The sequence below is a fragment of the Procambarus clarkii genome, chromosome 25, assembly GCF_040958095.1.
Source record: "Procambarus clarkii isolate CNS0578487 chromosome 25, FALCON_Pclarkii_2.0, whole genome shotgun sequence".
In the NCBI taxonomy this organism is placed as follows: domain Eukaryota; kingdom Metazoa; phylum Arthropoda; class Malacostraca; order Decapoda; family Cambaridae; genus Procambarus; species Procambarus clarkii.
The window spans coordinates 26,503,160-26,519,905 of NC_091174.1; the positions used below are offsets into that span (position 1 = coordinate 26,503,160).

Below are 16,746 nucleotides of genomic sequence, written 5' to 3' on the forward strand. Positions count from 1 at the left end.
ACAGCTGGATGGCCTAACTTACGTAATGTGTATTGCCGTGTATAGCACTCTTTCTCTCCTCTGCTAAACATTTCTTCCTCTTCAGGCCGGGACCTACCCCCTGTGCGGTGAAAGTGCAGTGGGGTATTCGTCCTTTCCTCCCAGGTGGGGCCACAGCACGTGCTTGCGCCCTGTGTCTCCCTGCCTGGCTTGTTTGCTATGCCGATCCACTGCTAGAACCTCGTGATAGTGCGAGTCAACTAGCAGTGGGGGTTGCCCTTGAGTAACACCTTCAGGACTCACGAATACTTTGTATTTGTGCCGAACCGGGTTCAATTAGCCTGCTAGGAACCCGGAATTACGCCTCTGACAACCGAGCTCCAACCCACAGCTCACGAGCCTAAGATCCACAGCTCCACGGAGATCACAGCTACCCAGCTGAGTCAACCCACCACCATCTCCTCCACCAGACCACTACCTCACCTAAAATGCACTGCCTTCGCCTCCTCTATGCTCTTGATCCTCCCCTTGACCCTGACGGAATAGGACAGAAAATCTACATGATCACCCAGACTCCTTACACCTCCATCACCCCCATTGACAAAGGAATAAAGCTCTTTCTACCCTCTGAATCTGACCTCTATGCTTGCCTCACCCCCAAAGCCCGAACAGGACTACAGACACTAGGACTCACCCCTGCACTGACACTGGAACAGAAACATAATTGCACTGCTGTTGCCTTCAACGTAGACACCACCCTCCTCTCCACGATTACAACTTTAGACAAACAACGTACTGCCGACATCGGAAAAGCCAACAACATCATCATAGAAGATCTCTTCCACCCACCAAACACAAAGATCCTCAGAATCCGATGCTCCTCCCCCACTGAAGCTGAATCCCTCCTCACACATGGCTTTAAAGCAGACCACATTTCCATCCCACATTATAACCTCAAGATGAGCACATACCAATCCATTACACAATGCTTCAAGTGCTGTGGATTCAACCATACCACCAGGCAATGCAAGGAAAAGGAACAAGCCTGCTCCTTATGCGCCAACAAAGGACATTTCTGGAAAGACTGCACAGAAGGTTCACGATGCTGTATAAACTGTGGTGAAAACCATCCTGCCACCCACCACAATTGCAAAATCAGGGTGCAACTCATCAAGGCAATGAAGAATAAGACCCCAAACACGCTACCCCAATATCAGGCCCAGACAGCACGCCAGCTTTATCCCCAAAACCTCACTAACCAGCTTCACCGCCCCAACACACTTCCCCAAAATGCTCAAACAATACCCATCAACCCTCAAGGTAGAGGTGCCCTGCTCCCCACCCCCCCAGGTTTCCCACCTCTCCAAACCCACACCACCAGCGGACACCATCTCGCACACCACCATACTCAGGCCCCCCTCCCCCCCCTCACCCACCAACAGACGACACCCCGAGAATAGTGGCAGCTATCATAATAGCACAGATATCAGCACAAGGAGACACGAGGAAGGCAATCTCCAACATCCAACAAATCCTACTAGCAAACAACCTCCCTCCAATAGTCATCCCTCCCAGCTTGGCGTCACAACCAGTACAACCCCTAACACCTCCCCCCATCACCCCACAAGCACTTACACCACCACCACCACCACCCCTTATTACTCCCCAGACACCAAACCCAGTATCACCCCCACCCCCTATCACACTCCAGGCATCAAACCCAGTACCACCCCCACCCCTCATCACCTCCCAGACAAAAAACCCAGCACCACCCCCACCCTCTTCCCCACCCCCTATCACAACCCAGGCAACAAACCCAGTACAACCCCCACCTCTCATCACCTCCCAGACAAAAAACCCAGCACCACCCCCACTCTTCCCCACCCCCCACCACCCCCCAGGCATCAAACCCAGTACCACCCCTACACTCGCCCCCACCCCTCACCACCTCCCAGACAACAAACCCAACACCACCCCCTCCCCCCATCACCCCCCAAGCACCAAACCCAGAACCATCTACACCCTCCCCTGACACCCAGGCCTCTAACTGCTTCTCACAGACCACGCTCTCCATGACAGCTACCCCTCTTCAGTCAAAAAGGTCAAGCTCACCAAAACACAAAAGAACTCTCCAAGTGAAAAGAACAAACTCACCAAAACAAAACAAAAAATTTCTGCATGCAAGACGAACAACCCCGATACACAAGAAAACCGACCCAGCACTAAGAAGGACATCAGATACCCAGAAACATGTAACCTCCCTCACCTTAGCCCACACGCCCAACACGTCAACTCACCTCACGCCCAACACGCTAGCCAACCTCACGCCCCTAACCCAATACCACACAGGTACAAAGCCCAAAATCCCACAAAATCAGCCCCAAAACGTGTCTTTCTCAGCCAAGAGGACTAACACCTCCCCAGACCACTCCCTCACCCCTACACCAAAACTTCCTAAATTCATACCAGAAACCATGCAAAACGGACGTCATACATATCTCCTACCCAAATCTATACTTACCAAATCTATCTACACAACGAATCAATCCACAAAGGAGAACCTCTCCGGTTCAAACGCCACAAACACTCCCCCATCAAGTCAGTAAATATGAAAATCACACAATTTAACGTTAGAGCATATTACAACATCAGACACCTAATAGCTAACTTTGTGGAGAATGAAAGACCGGATGTGCTGCTACTGAACAGCACATACGTGACGAACTCTCACAAAATTAGACATTTTGGCTTCACAACATACCAATCTCCTGATGAAGCTTACGAAGGGGTTGCTATTCTAATCAAGAACACCTATAAACATGACCTCCTCACTACCAACTGGCAGCACAAACACTTCCTAGCAGTCCGCATTCACACTCAACACGGGCAGATGATCATTGGTACCACATACATTCGTCCAAACTTAGGTCTCCCCCTCCAGGACCTAAACACTCTCTTCAACCACACACACATACCAGTCTTCCTCCTAGCAGACCTAAATGCAAAACACCAAACATTCAACCATCGCCAACACAACATGCACGGTCAACAACTACACCAACTCCACCAAAACAAACACCTCACCTTCCTTGGCCCTGACTTCTAAACAACCTACGCACACAATGGAACTGGGAGACCAGATCTAATCCTCACCAACAGAGCAGGCACCCACCTACAACACTACATCACACCCGGACCCCTCACTGGCTCAGATCACATACCCATATCACTCACACTCTCCAGCAACCCCATACTCATCCCAGCCACCCCACAATATGACTATCAAAATGCAGACTGGGAAGCCTTCAAACAACACCTAAATGCCAGCACACAGCCCTACAACTTCCAAGACAAACCACACACAGGCATAGATTCCCAAATCCTCACCATCCAGAATAACATCATACAAGCAGCTGATGCTACCATTCCAAAAACTACCCACAAAACCAGATACTCCTTGTTTTCCTTCGATCAGAACAAAAAGGCTACTCTCCTGCTATCACAACAGATTCACCCACAACCTTCACAGATACAATCAAGTAAACACAGACCTCACTATACTCAAAAACCACATACTCAACAGCCTTGACCAAGACCATGCTAACAACTGGGAGAAACTCATACATAAAGCTGAAATACAAAGAACAACAACTCCACAACAATTTTGGAACTTCATAAAGAGGATCAGGGAAAACTCCTCCTCTTCTGTCTTTACATACATCACTCACAACAATCAAAACTACACCGATCCCTCAGAAGTAGTAGACATATTCAAACAACACTGGCAGGACATCTTCAATCCCCACCCCCCACAGCCAACAGCAATACAAAACATAAACAGAGTAGAAACATGGATACGACACAACCCTCATGTCATCACACTACCCTACCATTGACCTCACGACACTAGACAACTTAGAAAGTGACCTCACAGAATCAATACTACCTGAAGAAGTTAAACTCATGCTCAAGAACACCAGACGTAAAGCCCCAGGAGCCTCTGGCATTGGCCAAGCTCTCCTCAAGCAACTTCCAGACCCCCTAATCTTTGCACTCACAGACGTCTACAACGCCTCACTAGCATCAGGATATTTCTCAAGCCCATTCAAAGAAGCCACAGCAATCCTCATTCCAAAACCCCAAAAATCCCCGACAGACCCTAAGAACTACAGACCGATCAGTCTACTAGAGACATTAGGGAAAGTATACGAAAAACTCATTAATCATAAACTCAGGAATTACCTAGAACACAAAAACATATTGACAGACAAACAATTTGGCTTCAGACAACACCGCTCAACACAAGACGCACTGAACATAATAACAAACTACCTCTCCATAAATAAACACCAGAGGGCCAAGACGGCCATCATTGCAAAGGACGTCGAAAAAGCTTTTGACACTGTATGGCACGACGGCCAACGTTACAAACTCTGCACTCTGTTTCAACTATCTGACAACATGCAGAGGCTACTTTGCAGCTTTCTAACAAATAGAAAGATGCAGATCAAGTTCCTCAGCAAGCTGTCAGGCTATTTCAACCTAAATGCAGGTGTCCCTCAGGGCTCAGTTCTTTCACCAACCTTATACATACTCTATATAAACGACATTCCTGACCCAATATACTGGACATCAATGACCCTTTGCTACGCTGACGACGTAACCCAACTGATCACAGACTACACTATTAACGCCCTCACACGGAAAGCACAACAAGAAATAGACAGGGTCACCCTCTGGGAACACGACTGATGAATAAAAACAAACCCCAACAAGTCTAAAATTACATACTTTTTCTACAACAAACGACGTAACCCTGACCCAGTAAAACTCTACTCTCAATCACCAGATGCAACCCAGATCCCAAGAGTCAACAACACCACAGTACTTCGACTCACACTAGACTTTAACCTTCGCTTTCACACACACATAACACCCAAGAAAGCTATAGCCTCAAACGCTCTATCAAAACTCTATCCACTCAAACATGCCTCCCAAGCCACCAAGCTCTATTTATACAAAACACTTATTCTCCCACTCCTAACATATGCACCGATCCCACTCACACTTGCAGCACCAACAAATAGGAAGAAACTCCAGCGTACCCAGAACAGGGCTCTGAGATGGGTGTTCGATACCCATTGGCAGGACTTCACCACCAGTGAGGCCCTGCATGAGTGGGCGAACATCCCACCTCTGAACATAACCTGGGATACTATGGGGAAGAAACAGATTGACAGAATTCTCACCTATCATGACAACTACGACACGTTCCTCAGAAACGTCCTAAGCAGACCCAGACATACGCACAACCTCTTTAACATGATCGACGATCCACCTCCTGCTCCGTCCTTTACATAACCCCTCTCCTATAATATCGCTACTCAAATCACCAAACTTCCAACTATAGCCTCCTAACTCTTCTCCCCCCTCTTTAGGGGGGGACCAACTAGCTCCCGTTTTCTGGTGCCTTGGGTGGGGCACGATGCTGATTAACAGATCTAAGACCACATCTGGTGTGAGCCTCCAGGGCACACCCAGCTGAGGGCTGCTCTCTCCGTGGGTGCTCAGAAAAGACGAAATGTTGTCACAAAGATCCGATTCCTTGCCTTCACTGCCTAGTTTGGTCATAACGATTTCAATGCCATGCAGCTGGGTCTAGCCCTGGCACTTTACCTCATACTGAAAACCCTTCCTCTCACCCCCACTAATTCTTCCCCTATCCCCACTTCCACACTCACCCATTAGGGTGTCTTGACCTATATTTAATTCATTCATGCATTCAAGTTGATTTAGAAAACTTCATCCTAAAATTCTGAGTGTCTTAACAGAAAACAGGGAGAATTAAGTCTTAGCCTAATTATTATTTCAAGTATTTTACAGGGGATGCTTGTCAGTGATACGGGTCTGTAATTAAGTGCCTCCTCCCTATCACCTTTCTTGAAAATAGGTACGACATTTGCCTTCTTCCAGCAACTGGGCAATTCTCCCGACATAAGTGACTCATTAAAGATCATTGCCAGAGGCATGCTGAGAGCCTACGCTGCCTCTTTTAGTATCCACGGTGATACTTTGTCTGGTCCCACCGCTTTAGTTGCATCTAGAGTTGTCAACTGTTTCATTACCTCCTCTGCTGTCACCTCTATATCTGATAGTCTTTCGTCTTTGGTAATCTCTTCTAACAATGAGAGCCCACAGGGGGAAGGGATGGGAGGGCAGAGTTGGTGGGATGGTGGGGCTTCTTGAGAGGCTAGGGAGGGAGGCTGAGTGTATATGTATGGGTGCGTGCCTCCATGTGTTTTGTTTTAATGTGCATATATCTTATCTATTAGGTCCACTACTGATCATTCACAAGATGCACCCCACAACATTTGTCTGACGATGTCCAAACGCTTCTTTCCTGCCTGGGGAAATGAGCCCTTGTTCCTTGGTTGTGAGCTAATGTCGTACCCCACTGCTGTAGTGAGATGGAAATAAAATTCTATACATTCCGGCACAACATCAAGGAGATGGTAATGCTTGTTCTCTCCAGTTTAGTACTTAACATTCAGACTCTTAAAGACATCAAAGACAAAACTCCTCACGAGTTTCCAAGCAAATGATGCAATTTTTTTCGCGACGTTAATTGAGAGGCAAAATGCTCCACTTTAATTAGTGAAGGCTGATTTTTTTTTATAAAAAAAGAAACATAAATTTGACATGTTGCTGTATTAAGAAGTTACACACTATTGAGCGCATTAAGACAACCAATTTAGAAAGTCGTCGGTGTTAATAAGGCTTTCTTATAATAATTTTTCAAGTGAAGTATGCAAGTCATACACCAATAATAATAGGACTCACAGCAACTACTCGGTCAAACGATCAAAAAATAGACTGTTGGGCTCAAATGGATCATGAAAGAATGTAAGAGTAATTAAAAACCGATCCTAACTTCCCAAAGGAATTCTGGGCCTAATATGTGCTATATTAAGCCTATTATAGTACATACATGTGCAACATGGAATGTTTACATATTGTTTTACACAAAACTTATAGAACAAAACGTGACCATGTTGGCTGCAAAAGATTATCTTGACCGTTCGACGAAATATTTGTATGAGTACTGTCAATACAGAGGGAAGGATTGGTAGAATAATGTAATTCCTATGCAGAATTATTTCCCATGCTCAAAATAATTATTTATTTTTTAATGAGCAAAGCAAATCATTTTTACCTTATTTAAATCTTCCAGATTTGTGCCATAAAACATTATTCTGTTAGGGAAAATAGACTCAATTTGACGACTTTTTATCTAAGAACATAAAAAATACACAAAGAGCAATCTCACTAACGTGAAGTATCAATGAGAAAATCCGTAGCAGCAGTGATGAGGATTCGAACCTAAGCGGTGGGTGCTCCGACCCAAACGCCCCAGACAGTCAGGCAGTCTAGGGCTTGTGCGTTGGACTACCCAACTCATAAGTTCGAATCCTCATCACGGCTCCTACGGATTTTAAAATAAAATATATAATTATTGCAAAACTGGGCTCTACATATTAATCTGAAACTCAGAGATAATTATTATTAATTTTAATCAGTTTTAAAATGAAGACATAAGTTTGGCTCAATAAGAAAAAAATATTAGAAACCCCATAATTAAACCAGCTACCTCAAGTAATTACTCCACACTGTAAATCAGATGCCAATTGTCATTAGGAAAGACTACACCCGGATCCACTAATAACTACCCCACACTACACCAGGTGCCACAAGTAACTACCCCACACTACACCAGCTGCCCACAAGTAACTAATCCACACTACACCAGGTGCCACAAGTAACTACCCCACACTACACCAGCTGCCCACAAGTAACTAATCCACACTACACAAGCTGCCACAAGTAACTAATCCACACTACACAAGCTGCCACAAGTAACTAATCCACACTACACAAGCTGCCACAAGTAACTAATCCACACTACACAAGCTGCCACAAGTAACTAATCCACACTACACCAGCTGCCACAAGTAACTACCCCACACTACACCAGCTGCCACAAGTAACTAATCCACACTACACAAGCTGCCACAAGTAACTAATCCACACTACACAAGCTGCCACAAGTAACTACCCCACACTACACCAGCTGCCACAAGTAACTACCCCACACTACACCAGCTGCCCACTAGTAACTACCCCACACTACACCAGCTGCCCACAAGTAACTACCCCACACAACACCAGCTGCCCACAAGTAACTACCCCACACAACACCAGCTGCCACAAGTAACTACCCCACACTACACCAGCTGCCCACAAGTAACTACCCCACACTACACCAGCTACCCACAAGTAACTACCCCACACAACACCAGCTGCCCACAAGTAACTACCCCACACTACACCAGCTGCCCACAAGTAACTACCCCACACAACACCAGCTGCCACAAGTAACTACCCCACACTACACCAGCTGCCCACAAGTAACTACCCCACACTACACCAGCTGCCCACAAGTAACTACCCCACACTACACCAGCTGCCCACAAGTAACTACCCCACACAACACCAGCTGCCCACAAGTAACTACCCCACACTACACCAGCTGCCCACAAGTAACTACCCCACACTACACCAGCTACCCACAAGTAACTACCCCACACTACCCCAGCTGCCCACAAGTAACTACCCCCACACTACACCAGCTGCCCACTAGTAACTACCCCACACTACACCAGCTGCCCATTAGTAACTACCCCACATTACCACCAGCTGGCCACTAGTAACTACCCCACACTACACCAGCTGCCCATTAGTAACTACCCCACATTACCACCAGCTGGCCACTAGTAACTACCCCACACAACACCAGCTGCCCACAAGTAACTACCCCACACTACACCAGCTGCCCACAAGTAACTACCCCACACTACACCAGCTACCCACAAGTAACTACCCCACACTACCCCAGCTGCCCACAAGTAACTACCCCCACACTACACCAGCTGCCCACTAGTAACTACCCCACACTACCCCAGCTGCCCACAAGTAACTACCCCACACTACACCAGCTACCCACAAGTAACTACCCCACACAACACCAGCTGCCCACAAGTAACTACCCCACACAACACCAGCTGCCCACAAATAACTACCCCCACACTACACCAGCTGCCCACTAGTAACTACCCCACACTACACCAGCTGCCACAAGTAACTACCCCACACTACACCAGCTGCCCACAAGTAACTACCCCACACTACACCAGCTACCCACAAGTAACTACCCCACACAACACCAGCTACCCACTAGTAACTACCCCACACAACACCAGCTACCCACTAGTAACTACCCCACACAACACCAGCTACCCACTAGTAACTACCCCACACTACACCAGCTGCCACAAGTAACTACCCCACACTACACCAGCTGCCCACAAGTAACTACCCCACACTACACCAGCTACCCACAAGTAACTACCCCACACAACACCAGCTACCCACTAGTAACTACCCCACACAACACCAGCTACCCACTAGTAACTACCCCACACTACACCAGCTGCCCACAAGTAACTACCCCACACTACACCAGCTGCCCACAAGTAACTACCCCACACAACACCAGCTACCCACTAGTAACTACCCCACACAACACCAGCTACCCACTAGTAACTACCCCACACAACACCAGCTACCCACTAGTAACTACCCCACACTACACCAGCTGCCCACAAATAACTACCCCACACAACACCAGCTGCCCACAAATAACTACCCCCACACTACACCAGCTGCCCACTAGTAACTACCCCACACTACACCAGCTGCCCATTAGTAACTACCCCACATTACCACCAGCTGGCCACTAGTAACTACCCCACACAACACCAGCTGCCCACTAGTTACTACCGCACTTTACTCGAGCTGCTCACATGTAATTAACCCACACTACAACAACTACCCACTAGTAACTACCCCACACAACACCAGCTGCCCACTAGTAACTACCCCACACAACACCACCTGGCCACTAGTAACTACCCCACACAACACCACCTGGCCACTAGTAACTACCCCACACTACACCAGCTGCTCACTAGTAATTAACCCACACTACAACAACTACCCACAAGCATCTGGATGCTCCCCATGTAGGAGACTTCCTTCTGGCTGTACCCATGTTGGCAACAAGCACGTGTTTAGATCCTGAATCCTTTCCTGTAGCAGTGGCCCTCCGCCTTGGTGCCCCAATTCACATTGAATACAAATGTATTTGCATCAAGGAGGAAGCAGACCAATATGGACTGCATGGATTGCACTGCAGAAACTCCAAGGGCTGGCATGCAAGACACAACGAGGTTGATGACATCATCAAGATATACCTTGCTTCAGCTCATTGCCCAGTGGAGTGAGAACCTTTTATCCTAGTGTACCAAAACCCGAATAACCGTGCATTTTGAGCAGATAGAATGACAATATACCTTTGCAAAAGGGGTAACCAGCTGGCGTGGGACTACACGTGTGTATCCACCCTGGCAGACACCTACATAAGTAGTGAAAATAGCCCCAATAACTGTCATTTTGCTTTTTTCAATGGACGGTCATAGGGGCAGGGGTGTTTTAAATTGTTTTCCCCGACGGGTGGTCACTGGCATAGGGCGTGTTTTCATTTTTTTTGCATCAATTATCGAGCATTCCCTCTCCTCATTTATAATTTTCCAAGATGGGAATTAAAAGGCTCCCTCCTAGTTCCTTCCATTTCGCTCAAGGGGATTAAAAGGCCGCCTCCAGTCACGCTTAAATTTTATCACTTTGGTGACCCTGCACAGACTCTGCTAATGGTCAATGACGTCATCAGCTAGGCAGTCTTCATATTCCCGGTATAAGTCCGTTTTCTGTTCTGGTATCTTTATTCCCATTGTCAATACTTATGTCAAGAGGGATTAAAAGACCGCTTTTCATCTGTTTTCTTTTTCGTCACCTCGGCGACATGCACAGGTGCATTCATCTTCACACATTAAGCCCGTCTTTCACGATAATTTATTTAACTCCATCTTCTCAATAAGCTCGTCTTTCACGATAGTTTATTTAACCCCTTCTTCCTACATTAAGCCCGTTTTTTCTTAAACCATTTCAATACTGTTTCCAAATTTCAAAGTTCATTTTATAGCTAAGATCAAATATTGAACATAAGAAATGAAATTGCAGGTCTTTGCAGGATCTCCTATTTACTTTCAATCTAGGTTAACCAAAACATCAACTGTCACTATTAGAAGAACTGCAGTAGGCCTATTCCCCATTTAATTATTACCCCCTTTTCTTCTCCATTAATGTACTTCAATCATGTCACTCTACTAATATTCAGAAGGACCTATTTGCCCCATTACTTATCTGGAACATTTATATTTATAGTGTCCAGCCAAAGATCGTTTAGTGAGCAAATGAATGGATGAAATCCACTATCTCCCATTCGTGTGAAGCAAGCGGAGTAACGCAGAGCGTGAACTAACATGCATCTCTCATGCGTCACCGTTTAGTTACAGAATCACACATAGGAACACTACTGAACTCCCTGTTGAAGTCTCTAATGGCATGTGAATATTTGGTATATAATTTTCAAAAACAAGCTATAACATCACTCAGACATGTTTATTTATTCCTCCCACACCACCAATCCCGTTTATGTCTCATTAACGCTCAAAAACACTTCACTGTACCATATATAGGGTAGACCTGGACAACCTCCCCATCCACATATAGGTAAAATAGGCCTTCTGCAGTTACTTTCATTCTTATGTTCTTATAATCTCAATAGAAAACATCATCTCCAATGAGGAGTCTTCCACTATTATGATACGTTGCTTTAGGGTGCATGATGCCACAAAGAGGTTCAAGTTAGGAATTAGTTTTGCCTTTCAATAACACAGAAGTGTGACAATCTCACAGCATTCTCACTTTTCAGGGTGGGTGACGTCATAAGTTATGCAATGATGCCTAGGCATCAACCTGCATCTTAAGTATTTTGTAAAATTTAATGTTTTAATCTATATAAGTAAAAATGGAAATGTTCGTTTGTTCAAAATCGCTAATCTCCGAAAGTTCTTCACCGATTGTCTTGAAATTTTCACACAACGTTCCCTTCGCATCTGAGCGGGTTTACATATATATATTATATAGATGTGACGTCTGTGACGGGGAAAAACATGTGTTTTTTTTTAAACTATTTTTCATGTGAGGGAAATCTTCGAAACCTCTTTACTGTTGGCTTTGAAATTTTGACACAAAATTGCATTCGGATAAGCGAGTGTTTTTATATACCTACTATATACATGCTTCACCTGTGACAGGAAAAAATATTTTTTTTTTTTTTAAACATCGCCATCTGCAGGACACAGGAGCAACACATGCTGTAATCTCCGAAAGTTTTTCACCGATTGCTTTGAAATTTTCATACAGCGCTCCATACAAATACGTGCATGTTTTTATATACCTACCATTTACTTGCCGCATCTGTGACAGTTAAAAACATGCGTTTCTTGAAAAACAGTGCCATCTGTTGCATATAAGAGCAACCACACGATATATAAAGTATGTTACGATTCCATTTCAATGTTTCCGATTGCACTGATAAATAAAATTTTCATAGATTTTGATTTACAGTCAATTTGATTTATTTTGTGTGACGTTGCGCTGGCATTGAGGAGTTTGGTTCACCACACCGTTCAACCGTTCATTTCGTGGGTATAGTTTATGTTTCTTTTTTCACTTTTTCATTTCGTTTTTTTATCGGTTCTTCTTATTTTTCAGTGCAATTGTTGGCGAAATAAAGCTGTGTCGATTGATCTGCGTTTGAATTGAAATATTTCGTTAGTATTTTTTGTTTTTGTTTTGACAAGAAAATGGACAACACGTTTATTTCACAGCAGCTAATATACAATAAACAGCTATGAATCCACCAGCTACAACGTTAACAGCTTTCTTCATGTTATGTCAATATGACACGATTGCCAAAACACTGCTGTATTCAGAAGTGCCTACGTATTACACAAGGAATGCCAGTAGAAAATCATTTGAACGACGCAAACGAGGAGACCGAGTCGACGGACAACCTTGCATATTCATATAACTACGATGGGCAGACTGCACACCGTACATCCCAATCAAGATGAATGCTTCTTTCTTCGCATGCTGTTGGTAAATGTGCCCGGTCCAACTTCTTTCCAGCCATTAAGATTTGTCAACGGCGTTACACATGCCACTTTCCGTAGTGCATATCAAGCTCTGAATTTATTGGAGAACGACCGACACTGGGATGTATGCATGCATGACGCGCCCAACACGTCACATCCAAATTAAATTCGTGCATTATTTGCAATCATATTGACCACCGGCTCTCCTTCATCTCCAACAGAGTTAAGGGAGAAATATAAACCACACATGGCTGAAGATATTTTCCGTCGAATACGAAGAAAAATGCAAATATGAACACGGATTTCACCATAGAAATCTACAACGAAGCGTTGATAATGATTAAAGTTTTATGCTTAGAAATCGCGAACAAAGTTCTAAATCAATTGGAAATGCCATCACCGAATCGATTTGCTGCTGGTTCGATCGATGTATAATTGCGTCGAGAACAATATTACAACACACGTGATCTGTTGACATATGTGCAATCAAATATTCCTAATCTAACGCTTGAGCGAAAAAGCATTTACAATCAAATAATTCAAACTGTCAATAACGGGTTTGGAGAAATCTTCTTAGATGCGCCAGGAGGAACTGTAATCCTTCCTAATTATATTGATTCTGGTAGCATTTCGATCCCAAAATAAAAAAAACCTTAGCGCTTGCATCGTCCGAAATAGCTGCGACATTGTTATCAGGTGGAAGTACTGCTACTTCGGCTTTGAAATAGCCATTGAACGTGTAATTCATGGAAAATCGCGCGTGCAACATTTCTCAAGCATCCGGCATGGTAAAAGTATTACAGAAATGTAAACTTGTTTTGGATGAATGCACAATAGCCCACAAAAAAATCGCTCGAGGCTCTTGGTTGATCATTGCAAGATTTGTGTGGAAACATCAGACCATTTGGGAACGCATTAATATTGCTTGCAGGAGATTTCAGGCAAACATTACCTTTAATTCCTTGATACAAGTCCGTCAACACTGTTGAGAAAGCAGATAAAGCGGTTAGATATCCAACAGAATTTTTGAATTCACTCGATCTGCCAGAGATACCATCACACGGACGGCAATTGAACATCTGCGTGCCAATTATCATGTTGCGAAATATCAATCAGCTGAAGCTTTGCAGCACCACGCGCCTTGCTGTAAAACGTTGCTGTAATCAGCAACGTCGTAGAAGCAACAATCTTGACAGGACCTTTCAAAGGTGAAGATGTCCTCATTCTTCGCATTCCTATGATTCCAACAGATATGTTATTTCAATTTAAGATATTGTAATTTCCTATTCGATTGGCGTTTGCAATCACCATCAACAAAGTTCAGGGCCAATCTTTAGAATTGTGCAGTTTATAAATAGACACGGAATGCTTCTCATAGGGACAATTATATGTTGCGTGTTCTAGAGTCAGCGGACCAGACAATCTCTATATCTCCACAGATAATGGAACAACAAAAAATATTGTATACACACAAGCGTTGTGAAATTAAACATATTAGAAACATGCGCTTTCTCTTTTCTTTCTTTTCTATTTAACCAGACTGAGCCACAGCAACACTTGGCGGGTACAGCAAATAAAAATGTAAATGTTCGTTTGTTCAAAATCGCTAATCTCTGAAAGTTCTTCACCGATTGCTTTGAAAATTTCACACAACGTTCCATTCGCATCCGAGCGGGTTTTATATACATATTATATAGATGTCACTTTTGTGACGGGGAAAAAAAAAGCTTTCTAAAAAAAACTGTGTTTTTCATGTATATTCATGTGAGGGAAATCTTCGAAACCTATTTTCCGGTTGCTGTGAAATTTTGACAACGTTGCATTCGAATAGGGGCGTGTTTTTCAATACCTACTATATACATGCCTCACCTGTGACAGGAAAAATATTTTTTTTTTTTTTTTAAACAGCACAATCTCTTGGACGAAAAAGCAACACACACTGTAATCTCCGAAAGTGCTTCACCGATTGCTTTGAAATTTTGACACCACGTTCCATTCGAATACGTGCGTGTTTTTATATACCTACTGTATAGATGCCATACCTGTGACAGGTAAAAACATGCACACGTTTTTTTTTTTAAAACAACGCCATTTGTTGCACATAATAGCCACACACGCTTTTCTAAATATGTTATCATTCCATTTCAATGTTTCCGACATCATTGATCAATTGAATTTTCATAGATTTTTATTTATTTATATTTAATTATCTTGCGTGACATTGCATTGGAATCAAGCTGTGTTGTTTACCATACCGTTCATTTTTTTAGTATAGTTTATTTTTTGTATTTTTTCCTTTTTTCATTTCATATTTTAACTGTTTTCTTATATTTTAGTGATGGAAACATCAGATCATTTGATGTTTCCAATTTTCTGATTGGAACATTAGATAATTTGGGAATGCATCGGACAAGGCAGTGGGGAATGGTTGCGGAGGACATGGTGATGGGAATCAGGGATGGTGATAACGAGGGGATAGAGGATGGTGAAATTGTGGGGAGAACGAGGGGATGGGAGAGTTGGGGGATGGAGGGAACTAGGGGACAGGGAAATGGAGAATGGTGGGGTGGACAAAGGGATGGTGGAGTGGGAAACGGTTGGGAGGACGAGGGGACCGGGGAGAGTGGGAATGGTGGGGAGGACTGGGAGACGGGGAAACGTTGCCGTGGCTCAGTAACACACTTGCGTTGCCGAGCCACAGCAATGAGTAGCCGGGTATAGCTAGTATATATATATATATATATATATATATATATATATATATATATATATATATATATATATATATGTATATATATATATACATATTTATCTATATATATATTATATATATATATATATATATATATATATATATATATATATATATATATATATAATATAATGTGTGTGTGTGTGCGTGTGTGTTGTACCTAGTAGCCAGAACGTCGTACTCGGCCTACTATGCAAGGCCCAATTTGCCTAATAAGCCAAGTTTTCCACAATTTATATATTTCAATATTTCTTAATGAAATGGATAGCTTTATCATTTCATATGTACGAGTTAATTTGTCAAAATTTGAGTTAAAACTAACGTAGATATATGACCGAACCTAACCAACCTTACTTATCCTAACCTATCTTAACCTAACCTATACTAATATAACTAAATCAATAATTTATATTCTTAATAAAATATAATAATTATATTTCATATAACAAATAGGAAACAATTTATTGAAATAAAAAGAAAATCACTCGGCCTAGGCAAATCGGGCCTTGCATAGTAAACCGAGAAGTGCGTTCTGGCTACTAGATACAACATATATATATATATATATATATATGTCGTACCTAGTAGCCAGAACTCACTTCTCAGCCTACTATTCAAGGCCCGATTTGCCTAATAAGCCAAGTTTTCCTGAATTAATATATTTACTATAATTTTTTTCTTATGAAATGATAAAGCTACCCTTTTCACTATGTATGAGGTCAATTTTTTTTTATTGGAGTTAAAATTAACGTAGATATATGACCGAACCTAACCAACCCTACCTAACCTAACCTAACCTATATATCTAGGTAAGGTTAGGTTAGGTAGCCAAAAAAA

The 16,746-nt window shown here is 43.3% G+C and overlaps 1 protein-coding gene across 1 annotated transcript in view; it reads left to right on the forward strand.

Annotated features, from left to right (window-relative positions):
- The first annotated feature begins 467 nt into the window (after positions 1-467).
- Positions 468-16,746, forward strand: part of LOC138368482 (uncharacterized) — a 177,318-nt gene continuing 161,039 nt past the window's right edge. The window contains exon 1 of the mRNA XM_069331001.1: positions 468-1,299. Coding sequence (XP_069187102.1) covers positions 468-1,299 — 832 coding nt within the window. The remainder of the gene's footprint in view (positions 1,300-16,746) is intronic.